General features: G+C 43.3%; 1 protein-coding gene across 3 annotated transcripts; it reads left to right on the top strand.

Annotated features, from left to right (window-relative positions):
• Positions 1-6,873: 6,873 nt before the first annotated feature.
• On the top strand, positions 6,874-15,699 carry LOC310795795 (tripartite motif-containing protein 16-like; the record flags this gene model as incomplete). Of its 3 annotated transcripts, XM_083657886.1 has the most annotated exons (4): positions 6,874-9,565; positions 9,887-10,115; positions 12,691-12,830; positions 15,407-15,699. In XM_083657886.1, one exon carries the CDS (start codon positions 6,889-6,891, stop codon positions 8,551-8,553), a length of 1,665 nt encoding a protein of 554 aa, XP_083514012.1. In that variant the 3' UTR covers positions 8,554-9,565; positions 9,887-10,115; positions 12,691-12,830; positions 15,407-15,699. The 3 variants fall into 3 exon arrangements, with proteins under 3 accessions (XP_083514012.1, XP_083514011.1, XP_083514010.1); XM_083657885.1 differs by lacking the exon at positions 9,887-10,115 and having other exon boundaries at positions 6,889-9,565; XM_083657884.1 differs by lacking the exon at positions 12,691-12,830 and having other exon boundaries at positions 6,889-9,565.
• Between the last annotated feature and the right edge of the window lie 9,831 nt (positions 15,700-25,530).

The following is a 25,530-nucleotide window of genomic DNA, read 5'->3' as shown; positions in this document are numbered from 1 at the left end:
TTATATCAAAATGAGGACTCTTAGCCACGATGAAGTTGTCTTGTTGGCTACAAACAATTTCGCATCTGACTGGATTGAGAAGTCCAACGGCTTTCTGTTCAAGTTAAGCACACAGGTCGCGACAAGGACTCTAAAAACGTCAAGGCGAGCCTGAGCCTGTTTCATGAGTTTGGGGAGAACATGGCCATGTTTGTCTCGCACTTTTTGGACAAACTTCCACCTGTTGGGTTTGTTTGGCAATATGGACGCCTCGGCGCTGCTCAGTAGAGTGGAGCAACTGAGCAGCGAGGTTTCTGCTCTGAGGAGCCCGGCCATTGAAGCACAGTTGACCGTGAACGAGGACCTGACGGCGGCTACAGCGGCTGTGAATTGCCGGGTGACAGACAGCGCTGGAGGACGGTGGAAGGAGGTCTACCCCAGACAGTCCTGGACCTCGGGACTGCGGCTGGTGCAGAAGCAGACGGGACCTGGTCAACAGGAGGTGACGACGGCGTTAGACCCTCCTGATGGAGCGGCTACAGAGAGCATACAACTCCCAACGCCAACGCCCAGGTCGCCGCCGTGGACTTCTGTGGTGAGAAATGGAGTAAAGAAGCCCACAGCCAAGATGACGCAGCCCCGTCGCAACGCCGCACAAACCCGGGTGAGACGTGAGCAGAGGAACACCAAGTACTGAGAGCAGCATCCCAGTGATCACTACCAAGAGGGTGAGTGTGTTTCACACTAAGTTCTTCTGTCATATATGTGTGTATTATATATGTTATATATATGTTGTGTATAGTTCTTATTGTTGTGTATTTCTATTGTGTCTGTTTCTGTCCCACTACATGGGCCTTAATGGAGCTGTGTGTGTGTGTGTGTGTGTGTGTGTGTGTGTGTGTGTGTGTGTGTGTGTGTGTGTGTGTGTGTGTGTGTGTGTGTGTGTGTGTGTGTGTGGCGAAATTGGCCAATTCATCTGTGATATGTCGGAACATTGATATCAGTGCCTTGTGCAATGAGTTTTCTGTTTTTTGTCTTTTATGTGCCTGTGTGTTTTTTTAAATGTTGTATGTACTTTTTATGGACCCTGAGTCTGCTCATTAAACTTGATTGCTTCTGAGCAAAAATGGGGGAATTTGCAAAAGCGTGTCCCACCAGGGGGTCACTGCGCAAAATATGCCAGTGGCTGAGAACAGCGTTTTTTGATTTCCTGCGACACCGGAGAAAAAGTTGTGGCACATACAATTTTAGAGATTTGGGAGTGAGCAGGTCATGTCTATTGAGATCCCTGACCTTCTGAAGGCTCACCTCCAGGTCCTGGCTGTTGTAGTTTAAAAAGCTGCAATTTATTTGACCGCAACGATTTTTTGTCAGACACACACATGATAACATCAGACAGGGACACTAGAGTGGCCCACAGAGTTGCATATAACATGTAATGCCTTGCAGACAGACACACACAAATTTACTCACGACATGATATAGATGACTGATGACATCACTCACTGCGCACTTACGATGTCACAATGTCATTAGTGATGTCACTTGAGCAATTGTTACATAATTTTGTTGAGTACAAACCAATACATGTGGACGGACACACAGACACACAGATTATTGATGACATCATCAGTCATCACTCACTCATGACATCACATAGATCACTCCTGTCCACATTGCAGACAGACACACACAAATTTACTCACGACATGATATAGAAATAGATGACTGATGACATCACTCACTGCGCACTTACGATGTCACAATGTCATTAGTGATGTCACTTGAGCAATTGTTACATAATTCTGTTGAGTACAAACCAATACATGCGGACGGACACACAGACACACAGATTATTGATGACATCATCAGTCATCACTCACATCACTCACTCATGACATCACATAGATCACTCCTGTCCACATTGCAGACAGACACACAGACAGTACTGGAATTATAGATTAAAAAAAAAGCCATTTAAATTATCTTTTCTTTTGGTAGGCTATCATCTATGGCCTGGCTGCGCAGCGGAATATGTGCTTGCAGGAGGCTGAGCAGGTTTTCCTTTCTGGTCAGGCTATTCATCACAGGTAAGAGTAGAGCAAGTCATTTTCCCTGCTTTTTTTGATTTTTTTGTTACAATCCCAAAACGTCTTTATGAACTGTTTGCTTGCTTGTATTAGTTATTAATACCTTAAAGGGACAGTTCACTTTTTTTCTCCGTCTAACCCTATTTGCTACTTAGCAATGATAATGTTGATTGGAAGACCTGTTCCTCATAGTAGCTCTGGAAAGTTGGGCAAAAACGCATGCAAGGTAGAGGAGGTCACAAGCTGACTGAGGCTCACTGACATTTTATCCACAGTGCACACAAAGTACATTTGAGTGAGCTTCAGTGAGCTTGTACATACAGGGGCATGACCCCTGACCCCATTGACTGTGCATACGTCTTGTACATACAGGGGCGTGACCCTACATACAGGGGCGTGACCCTACATACAGGGGCGTGACCCTACATACAGGGGCGTGACCCTACATACAGGGGCGTGACCCCTGACCCCTTGACTCTTCATGCGTCTTTGCCCAACTTTCCAGAGCTACTGTGAGGATCAGGATGGATTGTGCTGAGAAAGAGCTCTATCAATCAACATCAATCATTCAGAAGTAGCAAATAGGGACAAACTTTGAAAAATGGGAACTATCCCTTTAAATCAGAAGTAGCCATGATCATTATGTATTACCCATATTTCTCTAAGCCCAGCAGTGATTATGTTTGTTATTATGTTTCAGTCAAGTGGAGGAATTTCTTTTTTTTAACCTTTATTTAACTAGTTAAAATCCCAATGAGACCGGAGTCTCTTTTACAAGGGAGAACTGGCCAAGAAGGCGGAGAAGTGAAGTTACACGTCAGGAGTACATGGTTGCATGTAAAAAAAACTAAACGATACACATTCAAAAGACTACTCACAATAGGAGAGAGTGCAAAAAACATGTGTGCAGCAGCACACCATATGAGGTACAATAAACAGCTTAAAGATCAAAACACAAGTTCCTCAGGTTACAGATAACATGATGCTATATAACTTCTATATAACTGAACTTATGAAACATCAAAGCAGTGCAGTGATGTGTCCTAAAAGCTGAATTGCTGATTATATCCCCAGGGCAGCACGATAAAGCACGGGGCAAGTCTAGCCAAGGCTGGAGGACAAGCTAATCTGTAGACACTCATCATAATCAAGATATATATATATATATATATCTATATATATATACCGGTATCTATATATATAGAGGACAAGCTAATCTGTAGACACTGATCATAATCAAGATATATATATATATATATATATATATATATATATAGAGGACAAGCTAATCTGTAGACACTCATCATAATCAGGCTTGTCACCAGCCGTTTACGAGAAGAGGGAGACAAACACATTCTGGGTGTTGAATATTGAAGGGTCAGCAGAAGTCAAATGTTAATAGCATGTTACTTATATATTTTTTTTTCTTACCTTTCTCTCTCTGTCTCTCTCCCCCCTCTCTCAGGAGTCATTTTGATACCATGGCCCTGGGACAAGATTGCCTTTTTATCCAAATAAATCCCTGGTGCTCTTATAAAATGTGATTCCAAGGATCTTGGTTTGGCCCGAAACACTGCCACTAACACTAAGATGCCCATCTCTGTGCTCCCTGGCCTACGAGATCTACCGCGCCATGAGCGCCTGTGTGGCTACACTAACAAGGACTTCTCATCAGTCTTCCTGTTCCTACGTGAGGATCGAGGGGGGACAGAGTTGACACACACACACACACACACCTCAACAACCCCAAAGTGTTTAGTTCCCCAGACCACCTTTTGAATTGGATCTTGTCAAAGCGCAGAAGGGAACACAACATCAAACGTTCCATTTGGGGACAAGTGTGCTCAGGAACAGTACCGGGGCGGCAGTGTGAACGCAGCCTTGCAGGCGATGTACACCGGCCTCTGGAACATTTCCGTACCCGTTCTATTTTTGTTGGATTCCACATCCGTCAGACAGATGACATGAGTGTGGGTCTGTTCGCTGCTGTGCCGTTCTGCATCTGTTCCGGAGGCAGGGTACATTGCCCCTTACTGTTCTTACAGTTTTCATTGTTTTTATTTACTGGCTATTTTATTACCACAGTTTTCATTGCTTTTATTTACTTACCGGTAGTTTTATTACCAGTGTTTGATCAATCTGTGAAGCAGTTTGTAAAAGTGCTTGAGTTGCTTCTGTGCAATTGGCAGTAAAGACTGGTTGTGCTCCACAACCAAAGTTAGGTTTAACTGGGTTTTGTGAAGCAGGGCAGTGCTGGATCAATTCAAAGGTTAAAAAACAGCTCATTAGGAGCTCACTCGAAGTGATGATTCTCATCAGTCTTCCAGTTCCTCCGTGAGGAGGGGGGACAGAGTGGACACACCAGCCCTCTCGTGAGGAGGGGGGACAGAGTGGACACACCAGCCCTCTCGTGAGGAGGGGGGACAGAGTGGACACACCAGCCCTCTCGTGAGGAGGGGGGACAGAGTGGACACACCAGCCCTCTCGTGAGGAGGGGGGACAGAGTGGACACACCAGCCCTCTCGTGAGGAGGGGGGACAGAGTGGACACACAGCCCTCTCGTGAGGAGGGGGGACAGAGTGGACACACCAGCCCTCTCAACAACCCCTTTCCTCACTATTTTCAGGAGAGACTCAAGAGGCACTCAAGAAATCTAAAGGCTTTGTCATGTTTTGTTTAGTTTTTTGCTGTATACACTCATTCTGTAAAAAGGCTTTTCAGTCACTGTCGCCTGAATAAAAACAAATCTGTCATAAGAAATTCAATGTTTTTCTTCTGTCTCAAGAAATTGTGAGGGGGGGGGGGAGCAAGTTGGCAGTTTTGAATCTCTTTAACAATTTATGGACTTTGTCTTTGCCCAACGCAAATGTGTGTTTGTGTGAGTGAGTGAACAGAGTGAGTGAGTGAGTGAGTGAGTCATTTCTGATGTTTTCATAAGGGATGTAGGGATATTGGAATTATTATTTATGATATTTGAAAATTAAACCAATCGGTAAAACAAGAAAAGAAAGTGAAATTCTTGTTCAAATTCTTGTTCTTTCATTTTTAAGATGAATAAGTGTTAAGATCAAAATGTATGCACAGAAAAACATTGTGTATTCTTTAATTGTGGCGTCACGGCTTAACTCGCGCATGCGTACTTGCGTGGGGAGATATCTGTCTGTGTGGCAGAAGTAGCATTTTAACATCACTAGGTGTTGCTGTCACGCGGAAGATATGTTTGCGGCGACTGCTTCTGCTGGCTGGGTTCTCCGGTTCTGCAGATAGGGACTATTGGGCAGAGCACACCCCCTAAGTACAGAGCACGCCCATAGGCGAGAAATGGATAATTAAAATAATAAACATAACCGTTTAAATTGAAATGTAACAATCGTAACTTCTTTTTTTTTACTTAACTTAATAACATTAGCCTACTCACAGGGTCTGACCACGTGACTGATGATAATGACAGAAGAGTCGTTGTATCCACTTATTACTCAGTCATAACCTGGTCATAACCTATAACATATTCCTCACTCTTCATGAACACAGTATGCCTACTCTTATCGTGATGGCCCGCTGGCAGATGCAAACATAAATACAATGCTTTTCAAATTGCACACATTCACTGGGCAAAATAAGAAAACTACTTCAACTTAACTTGTGTAAAACATGCCATATTTTCACATTATGCCTACTCTGATTATGTAGCCTATAGGGATTTGCTTAGGAAGGTATTATTTTCCAGTCTGTAATGTAGCATAAACCAGTTCTGCATACTCCTACACAGTGAGTGGTCCCTGGAGAAACTGTAAATTACCCCCCCCCCCGGCAGCTATACGATATATATATATATATATATATATATATATATATATATATATATATATATATATATATATATATATATATATATAGTGAACTTATATCTGATGAGACCCTTATGAGGGCGGCTGCAGGAGAGATCTGCCTCTCTGCCATCCATCTGTTGCCTTGTCTAAACATGTGTGGCCTATTATTCCACATCAGTAGTTGAGTCGTTAACACATCACAAAGCACAACACATTTCAATCAGGTTTGGCCTGCAGGTGTGATTCAAAACACTTGTGTTGAACAGGCCTACATCTATCACTAGATATTGTTTTCTATATTCATTCTGTTAGGTGGGATAAGTATCCCACCCCCTTCTTATCCCCACTGGTGTTAATGGCCAGGTTTTACTCTGGGAACCCTACTTATGCAGGATGGGGGTCCCTGGACGGGCCCGAGCGGGGAGCATAGGATATTATTTCTGAATGCTTGACTGTTTTGTTTTTTACTCATTATACCATTACAGCTACGTAAAAAATATCTTACAAAGGTGTGTGTGTGTGTGAGAGAGAGAGAGAGAGAGAGAGAGAGAGAGAGAGAGAGAGAGAGAGAGACAGACATTCTAATCTAAATAGTTAATTTCCACAAGGCTTTGGAACTTTATTTTGAAATGTTGCACTTAAAGTGAGGGGGATAAGGGGGGAGAGAGATTGATTGTAAGTTTGTATTTAAACACACACTGCCTCTTTAACGCTCCTCTTCCTGGAATAAAGCAAAGCCTGATAACCCCTCCCTCAAACACAGCCAGTTCTATTCTCTCCACATATTTCCTGTTCCTCCCCTTTCACAGATCTGCCAGTTTATAGATAGGTGTAAACATGCTGTGAAGTGCAACAGCTGACCAGCCCATTCACTGCAGATCAGCGCATGAACATGAAGAAAGCAACAGAGGTTTGGTTTGGAGCAGAGCCCAGCTTGTTTCAGTTCAGAGGAAGTGAAACTATCTGACTCACTGTCACTGAGAAGTGAAATGGCGCAGCAAGGAATTCAGCTGGACGGGGGAAAATGGTGCTGTTCGATCTGTCTGGATCTACTGAAGGATCCGGTGACTGTTCCCTGTGGGCACAGCTACTGCATGAGCTGTATTAAAGACTGCTGGGATGCAGAGGATCAGAAGAAAATCCACAGCTGCCCCCAGTGCAGACAGACCTTCACACCGAGGCCTGTCCTGGTGAAAAACACCATGTTAGCAGAGTTGGTGGAGGACCTGAGGAAGACCGGACTCCAAGCTGCTCCTCCTGATCGCTGCTATGCTGGACCTGGAGATGTGGGCTGTGATGTCTGCACTGGGAGAAAGCTGAAAGCCCTCAAGTCCTGTCTGGTGTGTCTGGCCTCTTACTGTGAGCAGCACCTCCAGCCTCACTATGAATCCTCTACCTTTAAGAAACACAGGCTGGTGGAAGCCACCGTGAAGCTTCAGGAGAACATCTGCTCTCGTCACGACGAGGTGATGAAGATGTTCTGCCGTACTGATCAGCAGTGTATCTGTTATCTCTGCTCCGTGGACGAACATAAGGGACACGACACAGTCTCAGCTGCAGCAGAAAGGGCCAAGAGGCAGAAAGAGCTTGGGGTGAATCGACAGAAAATCCAGAAGAGACTCCAGGGCAGAGAAAAAGACGTAAAAGTGCTTCAACAGAACCTGAATGCTATGAATCTCTCTGCTGATAAAGCAGTGATGGACAGTGAGAAGATCTTCACTGAGCTGGTCCGTCTCATTGAGAAGAGAAGCTCTGAGGTGAAGGAGCAGATCAGATCCCAGCAGAAAGAGGAAGTGAGTCGGACCGAAGAACTTCAGGAGAAGCTGAAGCAGGAGATCTCTGAGCTGAGGAGGACAGACGTTGAGCTGGAGCAGCTCTCACACACAGAGGATCACATCCACTTCCTCCACAGTTACCCCTCGCTGTCACGTCTCAGTCAATCTACAGACTCACCCAGGATCGATACCCGTCCTCTGCACTACTTTGAGGATGTGACTGCAGCTGTGTCAGAGGTCAGAGATAAACTACAGGACATTCTGACAGAGGAATGGCCTAAGATCTCACTGACAGTGACTCAAGTGGATGTTTTACTGCCACAACCAGAGCCCAAGACCAGAGCTGACTTCTTACAATATTCACGTCAGATCACACTGGATCCAAACACAGCAAACACACAGCTGTTATTATCTGAGGGGAACAGAAAAGCAACACGCATGAGTGAAGCACAGCCATATTCTAGTCACCCAGACAGATTCACTTCCTACGCTCAGGTCCTGAGTAGAGAGGGTCTGACTGTACGTTGTTACTGGGAGGTGAAGTGGAGCGGCAGTCCTTCAATAGCAGTCTCATATAAAGATATTAGCAGAACAGGAGGGAGTGAAAGTGCATTTGGATACAATGACAAGTCTTGGTCATTAGAGTGTGACAACGATAGTTATCAGTTCACACATAAGAGTATCAGAACTCTCATCTCAGTCCCTCCCTCCTCCAGAGTAGGAGTGTACCTGGATCACAGAGCAGGTATTCTGTCCTTCTACAACGTCTCTGAAACCATGACTCTCCTCCACAGAGTCCAGACCACATTCACTCAGCCTCTCCATCCTGGACTGTGGTTCATTAACACTGGAGCTGCTGAGCTGTGTAAGCTCAAGTAGACAGGACTTATTAAAGCAGCGCTGTGTGTGTGTGTGTGTGTGTGTGTGTGTGTGTGTGTGTGTGTGTGTGTGTGTGTGTGTGGGGTGCATATTTGGTGCTTAGCTCTCATTGCTGTGGTGTTTCTGCACTGCCCACAGATCACCTGTCAATCAAACATTGTGGGCGGGACTGTGATGTATTTTTCCAAGTTGAATTTCCTGTGGATGATGTTTGATTTCCTGTAGGTGGCGCTCTTTTCTTTGTGTTATATCAGTCAGTGATAGCGAGTATCCAAACACACATGTATTCATATGAAAACATAAACTGTTGTGTGGCCTATATTTTATCTCTATCAAAATGAGGACTCTTAGCCACGATGAAGTTGTGTTGTTGACTGGATTGAGAAGTCCAACGGCTTTCTGTTCAAATTAAGCACACAGGTCGCGACAATGACTCTAAAAACGTCAAGGCGAGCCTGAGCCTGTTTCATGAGTTTGGGGAGAACATGGCCATGTTTGTCTCGCACTTTTTGGACAAACTTCCACCTGTTGGGTTTGTTTGGCAATATGGACGCCTCGGCGCTGCTCAGTAGAGTGGAGCAACTGAGCAGCGAGGTTTCTGGTCTGAGGAGCCCGGCCATTGAAGCACAGGTGACCGTGAACGAGGACCTGACGGCGACTACAGCGGCTGTGAATTGCCGGGTGACAGACAGCGCTGGAGGACGGTGGAAGGAGGTCTACCCCAGACAGTCCTGGACCTCGGGACTGCGGCTGGTGCAGAAGCAGACGGGACCTGGTCAACAGGAGGTGACGACGGCGTTAGACCCTCCTGATGCAGCGGCTACAGAGAGCATACAACTCCCAACGCCAACGCCCAGGTCGCCGCCGTGGACTTCTGTGGTGAGAAATGGAGTAAAGAAGCCCACAGCCAAGATGACGCAGCCCCGTCGCAACGCCGCACAAACCCGGGTGAGACGTGAGCAGAGGAACACCAAGTACTGAGAGCAGCATCCCAGTGATCACTACCAAGAGGGTGAGTGTGTTTCACACTAAGTTCTGTCACTCTGCGCAGGGGCGGATATAGAGAAATATTCATGGGGTGGCATGAAGATTTTAAGGGGTGGCAGAAATATATATTGCTGATTTAATTATCGCATATATCAATATTTGCTTGGAAAAGCCCCAAACTGAAGATATTTGAACTCAAAAACATTGTATTGCTTTGGCACGAGTGAAGCATTGAATAGACATTTCTAAGGTGGCATTAGAAATAATTGAATGAATTGTAAACATCTGTGTATAAAATCCACTGTATAAAAAAGCTGACTTGCCTTACCACATTTTTCACTTTTAGACCAGCAGGGGCGACCAAAGCTGCAACTACGCGCACACGGTGTTCCTGGACGGGGCGGAGCACGCGGCGGTGAAGGCGGGGCGGTATCGGCTACGCTTCCACAACCTGAAGGCCATGACGGTTTACAAGGTGACAGTGGTGGCGCGGCCGCACCAGGTGCCATGGCAACTGCCTCTGGAGCAGAGAGAGAAGAAGGAAACGGGCGTGGAGTTCTGCACTCTGGCTGCAGGTCAGCAAGGCTCATTTTGACTTCCTGTTGATCTCAGAGATACTGTTTCACATGAATACTCACGACTAACGTTGCCACAGTCTGTGGACGTTGTCAGTATGCAAATGTAGTCGTGTGGAAGACGTCTAACTTTTCACCAGCCTGGCTAAAACCATCCTGCTAACGTGATCTCACTCTCTTAATGATTTCAGTGGGTGGGCGGGAGTACTTTCATCGACAGACAACTCCTTCAGCCAATCAGCGTAGCCAAATCCAATCCAAATCCATTTGGAGGAATATAGAAAACGTCTTTTCCACCAAGAAACTCCTGTTCTTCTTGTTATTGAGTCTATTTCTACGATAGCTGCACTTACAGCTGTTTTTACTCTACTGAGGTTAACGTTACCACTCGTTGCTCAATGAGCCGCCATAGTTATACTGTTTTGCCAGCAGCATCACTGATTGGTCGGTTATGTTATCAACTACGAGGCAGGTCCCTGATTGGTCCCGTGCACTTTATAATTTCTTGAAATGGCTGGGGGCGGAGAATGAAAACGTGACCAGGATGGTTTATTTACCAGGCTAACTTTTAACATGTTTGCCTTTTACATGTTTTGAAATAGTATTAATGTCAGACAAATAGAAGTTGGAGGACTACAGTTGTTATCATTGTGTGTTACTGTCTCCTTTAACCCATTGATACCTGATGCAGCATTTGCATGTATATCCCTCATTTGTGTGCGTATCCCTTTAAGACCGCGAACCGCGGTCTTAAAGGGATACACACACAAATGCTGCATCAGGTATCAATGGGTTAATAGAGAGCGTAATAACATGTAAAAGATTAGGTTATGCTACTGTGCTGTGACATCTCATACAGGAGACACAGCCGAGGAAGAGTAGACACTGCCTTACCCTGCCATTGTTGTATATTGTATTTTGTCTAGGTCCAACTCCATATTGCAGAACAGGTCAGAATGAAAGGTTTTCCCACAAGTTTCACCATGAAACCATCTTCTTCTACCAAACACAAAATGGGCAGAGATGATATTAGTGTTATGATACTTTTGGGAAACAGCTGTAGTCATGAAACTGAGAATGAGTGGAGCATAAATTATGTTTGGCATGGGCAACTGATGATGAGATCTGGGCAAAATAGCATTTGATTAGGGTTCTAGCATAAAATAATATTAATAATAATAATAATAATAATAAGTGATTACCATGTTGTCTCTATTAAAATGTCTAGTAAATTAAGCACACTTTTAATATATGAAAACTATTTCAAATACAATTTTGCCCATGTTTGCTCACGACACAGTGCACACCACTAATTAGATGACAACAAAGCACCACCAGATATGAGCAGTTGTCATTTTGACGAGTTGTTTCCTCAGCCTGGAATGACAGATGTTCTATAAAGGAATGCCACTGGAGGAACGTTTACCTCACCTCCTCACCTGCTCACTGAAATGACCACATTGTATCAGTGTGCATTTTGCTTCTGCTCCAACGCAGCCATCCTAGCTGTGCATGTTTTACCCAGTGACCCAGGAGAGACCCAGGAGAGACAAAGAATGGCCTGCACTCAGTCTCAGTCTCCTCCTGCACATCAGACAAAACCGTCTTCTGACGGGGCCCAGGGCTCTATATCGTTTTATTTTGAGAGTATTAAACTATTACTAGCTACTAGAGAAGATATGAGTTTCAGAAAATATGACAGTACAGTTTTACACGAGACGATTCCACATCACAACTCTGCAGTGTGCTGGATTAAAAGCAATAGAGAGGCAAAGTGGAACGTCACTTCCTGCTTCAGCACTGTACCAGAGATTTTCATCCGCCATTTATTTTCCCATAGACATTTGATGAAATGCTTATAAAATAGTCAATCCAAACGGTTCAGCTAACGCTATAATCGGGAGAGACCATAGAACATTTCACTCGGACCAAAACTAAAAAAAACATCGAATTTTTTTTCGGAAAAGTTTTGGTCCCAGTGAAATATTATGCGAACTCTCCTGTTTCTAAATATATCTGTAGCGTTTGGTTTGAACCAGTAAAACTATTTTTATATAAGCATTTTACGAAATGTGGATGGGAAAATAAATGGCGGATGAAAATCTCTGGTGCAGTGCTGAAGCAGGAAGTAGGCGGTCACTTTGCCTCTCTATTGAAAGCAATGTTAAAATAGTTAAGTGACATTTCACTAAATTGACAACAGCACACTTGTTCTCATGAATGTGCCTCGCTACCGCGCACCATCCCATCAAGTATCCACATGGGTCGTGTGTATCGATATACAAAGTTTGCACAAGGTCTTTTCATCATCCTGTCACATGATTATGTCAATAACTGTTACAGCACTGAGAGAAAAAAAAAGTTGTTTGTTGTGTCACGAATGCCCCCCTGCCCCCCACCTTGCACCCCCTTGTGTCTGTGCATAGTAGTGCATGGTGTGCGCATTTGTGCATTAATGAATGCTTCACACACACTTCCCTCTTTTTGGTATGTTAGTGCTACACCAGCCATCCATTGTCAGTAGGAACCATACGTAAACATGTCTTCTTACCCCTGTTCTCCTCCTACCTACTAGGCCCTCCCAATCCTCCCCAGGAGGTTCAGGTGCTACAGGTGGTGCTACAGGTGCGCTGGAAGCCCCCCCTCCTCTCTCCCACAGGGACATCCAATGGGGCAAATGTCCTTGGCTACGCAGTCTGCACTAAAGGACAGAGGGTGAGCTAGCAACTTAGCATGCATGCTTCATTTACATTTCACACCACTTGATTGAACAAGGGGGTAACACTTTACTTGAGGATGCATATGAGTCTTATGCACCCTCAGTCGTCATGATACGACTCACATGACATTCATAACCATGACGTGACGTCATGAAGGAGGCGTTACGGATGTTTACGACTCTTGTCATCAAGTGTCATTCGGTAAATGATGTCATTGCTAATGTAATGTTGACATTGTTTGAGACGTCTTAGTTATGACAGCTTGACATAACCATGTCATAAACATGACATAGCAGGCATTAAGATGTCATTAAGTGCAATGACACTTTCAAATGAGTTCACAACGGTGTCATTAATATTTTCCTTCACCTCAACAAACAGTGGTACAATTTGAACTGTTCATTAAGATATCATTAAGTGTAATTACACAGTGTTGGTTCATGTCAAGTTGTCATAACGAAGACATCTCAAACAACGTCAACATTGCATTAACATAATTTACTGTCACAAACATTCATAAAGCCTCCTTCATGTTAATAACAGGTGTCATGGCATCATGGTTATGACAGTAGTCCTGGACAAGAGCACCACTCACGATTCAAGTGTTCTCAGCGTCAGTGACTGTGCATTAGGGGATGAGTTTACATACAGGTGAGTGAATTGTTTTACCTGTATTTTATGTAGATGATAGGTGAGAGAGGATCAGTGTTGGGGGTAACTCATTACAAAAGTAACGTATTACATGTAATATATTACTTTTAGCAGTAACTCAGTAATATAACTTATTACCTATAGGATTTCAGGAATATTATACCAGTTACTTTGTCAAGTAACTCAAGTTACAAATTGGAGTTACTTTTTTTATTTTTATCAAAGCACCATCAAATAATCAAACTGTGTTTTTATGCAAATAACCACTATAGATGACAATAACAAAGAAAAATAATAACATTTAGAATTTTAGATTGTTTACCCTGACTTCAAGGCGGTTGAAATTATTTTTCGGGATGTCCCGAGGCGGCCATATCATTCTGCTGCTGCTGTTATTTTGGTAAAAGTAATCCAAAAAAGTATTGTAATAAGTAACGAGTTACTCTACACAGACAGTAATATTGTAAAGTAACTTATTACTTTCAAATGAAAGTAACTAGTAATATGTAATATATTACATTTTGAAAGTAACTTGCCCAACACTGGAGAGGATACATGACAGAGGGAGTGTTAATAGTCAAGTGTCTGTCTTTTGAATGTGGCATTATGTCATCTCATATGTGCCCTCAACATACTGTACACCACAGTGCCACCTACCTATGATTCAGTGGTGGTGCAGGTATCTCAATCATCTGTGAAAGCCAGAGTAAAGTCTCTCACTCCCTCTGGTGAACACCACAATATACCAACACACCATCATGTCTTGAAATGAACACCCATCTGTTGTTTTCTGTGACAGTTACATTAAACAATGACAATGTGTTTTGACTTCAATAAAACCATCACTTAAGCACATGGGCCTAACAGCATATAGAGACACCAACCTGCTCAAAGTAAACCAATAAATACAAATAATTACAATATGTAAACACAACAAGACCTGAAGGGTCAGGAGGACCAATGGACAGAATGAAACCTCACCAAACCACAAAAGCTGATATACACCTCAAAATGGAAATGGTTTAGAGCTAAGAATAGTTCTCAGGGTACCCTCTCTGATATTGATGGAAGTTTGGAGTGGTCCACACCTACAGAACAGAACCATATTGTAGGAGACTGTCCTTCATTGCAGAATCACCAGCATCTACTGCAAGTTTAAGATCATGACTAGACACTGCAAGGACAGGAGCGACTTTAACAAGGTTTTAATCTGCTCAAAGGCAAACTGACAACTACGAGAACCAATTAAAAAGGTTTGTTCAATTAAAGAAATTGCTGAGAAACAGTGGAACACATTTAGAAAAATCTCTAATAATACCTACCCATCCCTACACAGTTCTGTCATGTAGGTGGGAAGAGAGAATGCAAGCAGAGCCTCCGCCTTTTCACAACCTTTGACCCACATTCTGTGTGACAGTGGCTTGACCAATTTGACAGAATATAATTTTTTAGAATAGAATAGACCAGGGTCATGCAGATACAGGTGGCCTCACATAGACCAGGGTCATGCAGATACAGGTGGCCTCACATAGACCAGGGTCATGCAGATACAGGTGGCCTCACATAGACCAGGGTCATGCAGATACAGGTGGCCTCACATAGACCAGGGTCATGCAGATACAGGTGGCCTCACATAGACCAGGGTCATGCAGATACAGGTGGCCTCACATAGACCAGGGTCATGCAGATACAGGTGGCCTCACATAGACCAGGGTCATGCAGATACAGGTGGCCTCACAACCTACTAACCCAGACAGAGCAACCTTAACGAGTTTCTGATATGTAGCAACTTGCAACTAAGCATGTTACCCATGCAATAGTGTCACAAGTGTGATGGTCAATGATAGCTAGATAGATTTGTGTCATTTAAATTATTATAGTTTTGTTGTTGCTGATATTGTCTTTTTTTTTTAAATCCAGATAGCGGAGGTGTTGTACCCAATGGCGGACTATGTTACCGTGGAGCTGACAAGGATTCAGTGCCTGGAGGCCCGGGAGGTCATCGTCAGAACGCTATCAGCACAGGGAGAATCCCAAGACTCCCCAGTCGCCGTCATTCCAAACAACCTGCTGGTGCCTCTACCCCCCCTCGCGCTGCCCCCGCCCCTACACCCCCACACAGGCCCCCTCCCTCACCTCGCCCACCTCAATCCCCAACTCCCCGCTCCGCCCCAGGCACATCCAGGACAGCCGCTTCCTCTCCATCCTCCACACCCTAGATAATAAAAGATGTCATTCAGAATTGATGTTCATGCAAAGTTGTAGTTTACAAAAAGTATTTCCTGATTCAAAATGATGTGTAAAAAAAATCATTTTGATTCAATAAAGTTAAGATTTTATTTATTGGTTTCCTCTTCTCTCCATTTGTTTCTGACATGTCTCATGACTGGCTCTTGCCAGTCTGGTGGTGCATCTGTAGCAGTGATATGAAATGCACCACAGTAGCTTGTATCTGGCGCTCCCTAGTGGTTATGGTTTGGAAGTAGCACAGCATAAATTCGAACCTCCAATAAGTTTGATATTTATAGTGGCAAGTAATCATCAGATTACTTGGCACACTGACTGAAGAAGGGCATCTGGCCTGAAACGTTTGTGCGGCAATAAAAAGTATCAAACATATTGGAGTGCTGTCCTGGAGTTCTGTTAATTTTTTTGAGGATTCAGCACCCACAGAAACGATTGAGAGTTGAACGCTGTTTTGTTTGTTTGTTGTTTTTTGCTGGTATTTCGACTTTATTCTAGGTTTACACCAGGAGTGTCAAACATACAGCCCGGGGGACAGATCCGCACAAATTGCACTGAGAAGTCCTTCAATCCAATGTGATGCACTTGTGAAAGCTAAGGGGTACCAGCTTTCAGGAGCAAGTTACATATTAAGTAGGCTATTCAAAGAGAATACAGGAAGTGAAAGTGAACAACATCAGAGTAGAAGGGAATGGGATCTCTTATGCTGAAGCAGTTAAAAGAGTGGAGAGAAATGATCAAGTGGAGGAAGTCGAAAGGGAACCAGAACAGAAACAGAAGGGAATTGAACAAAGCACATGTGTGAACAAAAGAGGATTTCTCACGTTCATGGCCATGGTGATCAATTGTGCAGAACAGGTCAAAGGAAAAAAGGAAAAGATTGCGATGATGATGATGGACGCGGCGAGAAGGTTTCTGAATATTGTTGACATTTCCGGAGAGGAGATTGAGAAAGCGCTGAGGGACGAATTTCCACAGACTCAGACAATAAGTGCGTCTGGGTCATGGTGAATTTCCCCATGGGATAAATAAAGGACAACTTAATAACTTCACCTTTTTCTTCTTATTGTTTGTATGTGTTTTATGTCTGTAATTCCTGTACATATAACAACAAATGTATATGTATTGTATAATATTGAAGTGTGCCTTTATTACTTTTCAAACTAGTAATAATGTTACTAATCTTAATCTGAGTGTTGACGGTGATACGCATCCGTGTTTCATGTCTGTCTCTTTTATGTTTTATGAATTCAGAGGACCGCAATGGAAATAAGCCTTGGTTGGGCTTTATTGTGTTTTTATCCTCGGTGATTGTCTGTTTTTGTATTTGTGCCCTGTTTTGTTGACATCACCAAATAAAGTCAATCAATCAATCAAACCCAACTATGAAGAAGACATCAAAGTCCAGTAGGTGGCGGTAATGCACCATTTAAGGATGCCAACTGCTAATCAAATCTATAAAAGAAGAAGAAGAAGGCGTGGAGGCCCCCCACTGTCTGCAGCCAGCCAGGTACTCTGCACTCTACTGCGCGGCTTGAAGCAATTGAGGTGAGTGAAGTAGGCGAACTAACTTGTCTAACAAGTGTGTTATTTACTGCGACAAAAAGAGGTTATTCACGTCACTTGCTTGCTAGTTGCTTGTCAGGGGGGCTGAGGGGGGAATCGATAGGCAACTTTTGACCCTGTAATATAGCCATGCTGCTGACTGCTAGTTAGCTGCTGATGGGCCATCCACGTAGCATCATGTAGCCTAAATGAGTGTGTTGGCCTTTCAGCTGCCAGTAACGTTAGGCCTGGCGAGGGAAAGCGCATGCTGACGCAGCAGGTATTCATAGTAGTTTATTTTAATTTAGTAGGCAAGTACCTATAGATTAGTTTGAATTGTAAAATTCGAATGGATACATCAAAGGTAGTTGTGTAAATGCAAGAAAAAGCTTTGTCCCATGGGATGCACATGTCCAACATATCCTCCCATTTTGACTGAATGGCTACTGGTGCTGCACATATTCTTTAAAGATACATATGAAACTGATACATTTTCTTATTTATTTGTTTCTTATTTATCCATGTTGTATGATATCCTTTATGTCAGGGCAGCATACCATTTGTTTTGTATTTAATAGTAGCTTCCTCTTCCAGTAGCCTGTACCACGAAACAAGATTACTGGCTTAGCGAGGTAACTTCAGGTTTAACCCTAGTTTTGCCGTACCACGACGCTAGTTCACTTCTTATTGAGATAGATCACCATAGCAACTTATGCTCTACGGCTAACCTGCTTTGTAGCAGGTTAAGTTCAGAGGATAAGATCAAAACCCATGAAAGACCCACCTGCTTACCAATCAGCTCTCTGGAAACAGCCAGTCACCATTCATATGGTCCCCATATGAAAAATACATTGCATTCAAATGAAAAAGAAAAAAGAAAAAAAAAGGCTCCTGTTGAATTAATCAAGGACTGAAGCCTTGCACTTGTTGCAGGCTACATTTAAATTAAGCCCTACTTACCACTTTGGAATATGTTTTTATATTCATTTTTGTGCTCTCAAGTAGCCTAGATACGTTGTTTGACCCCGCCGATCGATTGCAGCTGAATGGTGAGTGAGAGAGTAAACCGGCATAAAAAGGTTACATAAACGTCTCCAAAGCGCACGGTGCCGTGTGCGCAACGGAGCTGAGGCTGACGTTGGGTTGGAAATGGTCATACATGCTAGAATAGCCTACTACATCTAAGCAATTTAATATGGGATCGCCTGCACACAGATTATTCATATCTAGGCTACTCCTGCATTTTGCAGCTGCAACTGTGTTGCTTTTGGCCTGTATGATGTGATTGAACTTCATATTTCCAGCATCATTATATGGAGATATGCGACTCTGCTGACAATAGCCTATATATGTGACCACAAAATAGGCTATTTTTTATAAATGAAATCTATGCCCGCACGTACCGTGTCGATTCAGTTCAGAAGCCTTTTTAAATTTTATTATCATTTTTTTTTTATTGATTAGCCTATAGGAATTATTCAATCAGTGCGACTAAACACCTCATGACATCATTATTATTCATTGAGCCTAAATGGTCGATACATACGGATTTTGGACTGAGATAGATTACACACTGCATCCACTCGCAAAAAAGACATGCCGGTTTTATTGAGTTTATTGAGAGGGTGAATTGAGCTGCTGTAGGATACGTAGAGGAGGCCGAAACCGCTCTTCAAATAAATGACTGATGTGGATAAAAGTGGTAACAGATCAGTCATTCCGGAACAGACTAAAAATATCCAATGCGGATTTTGATTCTGACATAGTAGTAGTTGGCTTTGAATGAATGAGGAAATAGGTGTGTCTGGCGCTGTAAAAGCTTAAAAACCACGCCTCTTTTGCGGGCACGAGCTCCTGTGCACGAGCATTTTCATGTGCACGCGCTCTCAACTTGATTAGAAAAACCTGGTTCCACTTAACGAGTGGCGATCTACGTTCGTGGTACAAGTTAACTACAATCGAGCTTATCTGGTTTAGACAAACCAGATAAAGGGACAGATCCTGGATCTTCTTATACAACATTCGTGGTATAGCCTGCAGGTCTGGAGTATAGCTGCAAAGAGTTGATTATATCTAAAGGAGTCGCAAGCATTATACTAATATGAACTCATCATACAACATGATTTCACCCCCACTATTCAAAAGATCATTCAAAAATTATATTCCTTTTTCAAACATTGATTCAATAAACATAGGTGTATCCTTAATTAAAATATTTCTATTGTACCATAACAATTGGCTTTGAATTTCACAACATGATTCAGGTTGATGATATTGGTATTGAAGCCAGCTGCCCATGACCTCTTCTAACTATTTCCTGTTCCTCCCCTTTCACAGATCTGCCAGTATCTGACTCACTGTCACTGAGAAGTGAAATGGCGCAGCAAGGAATTCAGCTCGACGGGGGGAAATGGTGCTGTTCGATCTGTCTGGATCTACTGAAGGATCCGGTGACTGTTCCCTGTGGGCACAGCTACTGCATGACCCTATCTTGCTAACGTGACCCTCCGTAGCCATGCCCTGTCTGTGCCAGAGATGGTTTGCATCGCCCTACGCTTTTTCGCGTCGGGGGCTTTCATGTATAGCGTCGGGGATGCAGAGAACCTCGGGAAAAACACCATATGCAAGACCATTCACAAAGTCGCCCGTGCTTTAACAGAGCTACTGCCTGGATTTGTGGTGTTCCCGGGACACTTGCCCACGTTAGCCATAAAAGAAGGCTTTTACGACATTGCAGGTAACTCATTTTACTCCATCTATACAGTGTGTAGAGCCCATGATGCATAAATGATATAATAAATGTAGCCTACTCCTGTCATAGGCTTCCCCAGAGTGCTGGGTGTAATAGACTGCACCCACATCCCCATCACTGCACCTCTGGGTGAGAATGAAGGGGACTTTGTGAATCGAAAGTCATTCCACAGCCTTAACATCCAGGTAAATCCTGCAATGATCATTTGTCATGCACAATGCACATTTTACATTCAAGTTGGACATGAATAGCTACATCTTGCCCATGTATGTTTCCCATTCCATATTTTGGGTGGATTTACACACGTCATTGTGCACGTTTGTGTCATACATGATGTGTGACTAATAAACTTCCCCCTGCATGAAGCACACTTCAATGCACATTGACATCATGTTATGTGGAAGTACAGTTAATCCCAAATGCTTTTGCAGATGACTTGTGACCATCAACAACTCATCACCAGCCTGGATGCCAAGTGGCCAGGGTCGGTGCACGACTCCCGGATCTTCAGGGAGTCCACACTGTGCCACAGATTTGAGCAAGGTATGGAAAATATACATTTAATATAATTTTGAGTCATGCCTTCCCCAAACTGAAATGTGATACTGATGTTGGCAATATTCCTTCTTATCCTCAGGGCTGTTCAGTGGAGTGCTCCTTGGAGACCGGGGGTACCCCTGCCTGCCGTACCTGATGACCCCCTATCCTGACCCTCAGGCCGGCCCACAAGCCCATTTCAACCTGGCTCTTAGCAGAACCCGGGTCAGAATAGAAATGACATTTGGCATCTTGAAGGCCCGCTTCACCTGCCTGCACGAGCTCAGGGTGGTGCCAGACCGGGCATGCAGGATCATAGCAGCGTGTGTGGTGCTGCACAACATAGCCACCATACGGAGGGAGAGAGTCCCTCCGTTTGAGCCACAGCCCCCTGATGTGGTGGACCCCATCACCCTAGACTACCCTACTGGCAGGGCTGTCAGGGAGGCCATCACAGAGCAATTTTTTGCCTAAAATAAAAATTAAATACACACATGCCTTTGTTTTAAATCATTTTCTCTTTATTTTAATTGTTGTGCCGCCTCATCCTCTGCTGCTCCCGTTCCTGTGAAAAAATGAGAGAAATACTGAACTGTTTTACAGTGTGGGTGGGGGATGAAAGCATAGACATAAGTGTGTTAACTGATTTACCTTCTTTCTTTCCTCCAATTCCTCCACCTGCAGCCTGGCCGTTTTTATGAGCAACTCCTTGTACAGTATATAATGTCCAGCTCCAGTTTTCTTTTATATAGAGCCCTCACATTGTCTGCTGAAACCTGAAACAAATTCAAGACAGAATAGAGTTGCTTTGGCATGCAAGCCTTGTCCCTTTGCAAGGCTCACTTGAAGACAGAGGTCACAGTGACTAGGCTACCCTGTTTGAATTCAGCTTAATTCACCTACATTTCGTGACCCTCTTCCTCTCTTAGGTGTATGGGTATCAGACGTGGATGCTTGGGGAGGGGTAGAAGGGCCTTCCTGCAGGTTTTCCTGCAAAATGTACAACATTCAATGGAAACAATTGATTTCATAGGCAGCTGCAGTTACATAAATTACAGCTAAGTGTCTATACTCTCACCATCTATGTTGAGATGGTTGAACACTGCATCAAATTGTTAACAGTGTAGCCTACCTCAAACAAGTCCCTCTCGTCTGAGCACACAGACAGCGTGACGGTGTCCTCCTCTGGGCCCACCTGGGGAAATTATAGCCTACATGTAAATGGTGTATTTCATCCATGATCAGTAAGCAAAGATGACATGCCAGTGTATGACAAGTTGCTTTCATTGGTACCTCTGCCTGGGAAGGTGTCAGTGTGTGGCTGGGCGGTGGCATCAGCACCAGTCTGTCACCTTCAACTAAAGAGAAAGTATAGGCATGCTGCATGCATGTTACCTATATAGCCTAATTGTCTTTCGAGCAAACCAGAAATGTAGCATTGACACATACCCTGTACAAAAAGAGCAGGGGCTACCAGGGTCTGATGTCAACCCCCCCTCCACCCCCTCCATCAAGGGGCGCCCCTCATTGTTGGCTAGAGCCAGCTCCTCAGCAGTGGTGTAGTTGGGTGTAGCAGGGCCTCCTCCCGTCTTCCTGCTTTCATTTTTCTTTTTGTTAGCTGCAAGCAATGTCAAAGCTATTTAATTGTGCTTTTAGTTTTGTATATCAATGTAATCCTGAGACAGAGTGATTGGAGCAATATACATGTAGGGCCTAAGCTATGTGTGTATTAGCCTACTTATAAAATATTAAGGTTAAGTCAACTTACCGCTTTGGATGACATTTTTATATTTATTTTTTACTTGCTCCCATGTTCTTTTAGCTCCGCTGGAGTTGCAACTATAAGAATAAGGTTTGGGTCATACTCGCAGCACAATACTGTATAAGCAACACATTGATTTCATTGGAATTGCCACATCAAAGCATACGTCTCCAAAGCGCACCTCTCCAAAGCGCACCGTGTGCGCAACGGAAATGGCTGAACTTTGGTGGCGAAATCAAGCAAGCTGAATAACTTACGCATTTAGACAATCTGCAATTTTTTGCCAGCCCTGCTTTCGCCTCTTATTATGTGCAACGGTGTTTCCCGTTGTTTTGATTAGATCTTTATAAACCTCATATTTAGTGAATATGAGCGTTTGCTCCTCAAGCGAAAAATATGCGGCTCTGCTGCTGCTGCTGCTGCCAGACGTGGCCGATGACGTGTTTGGCGTCTCCATGTTGTGATGGTCAGACGTCGGAGAGAACGCCCTTTTCATGTGCACGAGCTGATGTGCACGAGCATTTTCATGTGCACGAGCCTAGAGCTCGATTAGAAAAACCTGGTTCCACTAAACGAGTGGCAAACGAGCTTCGTAGTACAAGTTAACTACAATCGAGCTGATCTGGTTTAGACAAACCAGATCAAGGGACAGATCCTGGATCTTCTAATACAACATTCGTAGTACAGGCCTCAGGTCAAAGGAAAAAAGGAAAAGATTGCGATGATGATGGACGCGGCGAGAAGGTTTCTGAATATTGTTGACATTTCCGGAGAGGAGATTGAGAAAGCGCTGAGGGATGAATTTCCACAGACTCAGACAATAAGTGCGTCTGGGTCATAGAATGGTCATACAGTATCATGAATGGGAGGAGCTATATATCATACAGTATCATGAATGGGAGGAGCTATATATCATACAGTATCATGAATGGGAGCACTATATACATGATAAACACTGTAATTTGCACTATGGTGAATTTCCCCATGGGATAAATAAAGGACAACTTAATAACTTCACCTTTTTCTTCTTGTTTGTATGTGTTTTATGTCTGTAATTCCTGTACATATAACAACAAATGTATATGTATTGTATAATATTGAAGTGTGCCTTTATTACTTTTCAAACTAGTAATAATGTTACTAATCTTAATGAGGGTGATACCCATCCGTGTTTCATGTCTGTCTCTTTTATGTTTTATGTTCAGAGGACCGCAATGGAAATGAGCCTTGGGCTTTATTGTGTTTTTATCCTCTGTGATTGTCTGTTTTTGTATTTGTGCCCTGTTTTGTTGACATCACCAAATAAAGTCAATCAATCAATCAAACCTAACTATGAAGAAGACATCAAAGTCCAGTAGGTGGCGGTAATGCACCATTTAAGGATGCCAACTGCTAATCAAATCTATAAAAGAAGAAGAAGAAGGCGTGGAGGCCCCCCACTGTCTGCAGCCAGCCAGGTACTCTGCACTCTACTGCGCGGCTTGAAGCAATTGAGGTGAGTGAAGTCGGCGAACTAACTTGTCTAACAAGTGTGTTATTTACTGCGACAAAAAGAGGTTATTCACGTCACTTGCTTGCTAGTTGCTTGTCAGGGGGGCTGAGGGGGGAATCGATAGGCAACTTTTGACCCTGTAATATAGCCATGCTGCTGACTGCTAGTTAGCTGCTGATGGGCCATCCACGTAGCATCATGTAGCCTAAATGAGTGTGTTGGCCTTTCAGCTGCCAGTAACGTTAGGCCTGGCGAGGGAAAGCGCATGCTGACGCAGCAGGTATTCATAGTAGTTTATTTTAATTTAGTAGGCAAGTACCTATAGATTAGTTTGAATTGTAAAATTCGAATGGATACATCAAAGGTAGTTGTGTAAATGCAAGAAAAAGCTTTGTCCCATGGGATGCACATGTCCAACATATCCTCCCATTTTGACTGAATGGCTACTGGTGCTGCACATATTCTTTAAAGATACATATGAAACTGATACATTTTCTTATTTATTTGTTTCTTATTTATCCATGTTGTATGATATCCTTTATGTCAGGGCAGCATACCATTTGTTTTGTATTTAATAGTAGCTTCCCCTTCCAGTAGCCTGTACCACGAAACAAGATTACTGGCTTAGCGAGGTAACTTCAGGTTTAACCCTAGTTTTGACGTATCACGACGCTAGTTAACTTCTTATCGAGATAGATCACCATAGCAACTTATGCTCTATGGCTAACCTGCTTTGTAGCAGGTTAAGTTCAGAGGATAAGATCAAAACCCATGAAAGACCCACCTGCTTACCAATCAGCTCTCTGGAAACAGCCAGTCACCATTCATATGGTCCCCATATGAAAAATACATTGCATTCAAATGAAAAAAAAAAAAAAAAAAGGCTCTTGTTGAATTAATCAAGGACTAAAGCCTTGCACTTGTTGCAGGCTACATTTAAATTAAGCCCTACTTACCACTTTGGAATATGTTTTTATATTCATTTTTGTGCTCTCAAGTAGCCTAGATACGTTGTTTGACCCCGCCGATCGATTGCAGCTGAATGGTGAGTGAGAGAGTAAACCGGCATAAAAAGGTTACATAAACATCTCCAAAGCGCAACGGAGCTGAGGCTGACGTTGGGTTGGAAATGGTCATACATGCTAGAATAGCTGCTACTACATCTAAGCAATTTAATATGGGATCGCCTGCACACAGATTATTCATATCTAGGCTACTCCTGCATTTTGCAGCTGCAACTGTGTTGCTTTTGGCCTGTATGATGTGATTGAACTTCATATTTCCACCATCATTATATGGAGATATGCGACTCTGCTGACAATAGCCTATATATGTGACCACAAAATAAGCTATTTTTTATAAATTAAATCTATGCCTGCATGTACCGTGTCAATTCAGTTCAGAAGCCTTTTTCAATTTTATTATCATTCTTTGTTTTATTGATTAGCCTATAGGAATTATTCAATCAGTGCGACTAAACACATCATGACATCATGAGATCATTATTATTCATTGAGCCTAAATGGTCTATACATACGCATTTTGGACTGAGATAGATTACACACTGCATCCACTCGCAAAAAAGACATGCCGGTTTTATTGAGTTTATTGAGAGGGTGAATTGAGCTGCTGTAGGATACGTGGAGGAGGCCGAAACCGCTCTTCAAATAAATGACTGATGTGGATAAAAGTGGTAACTTTAGACAATCATT

This window comes from Poromitra crassiceps, assembly GCF_964638095.1.
Source record: "Poromitra crassiceps genome assembly, chromosome: 21".
NCBI lineage: Eukaryota > Metazoa > Chordata > Actinopteri > Beryciformes > Melamphaidae > Poromitra > Poromitra crassiceps.
This window is presented reverse-complemented; position numbering and strand designations above follow the sequence as displayed.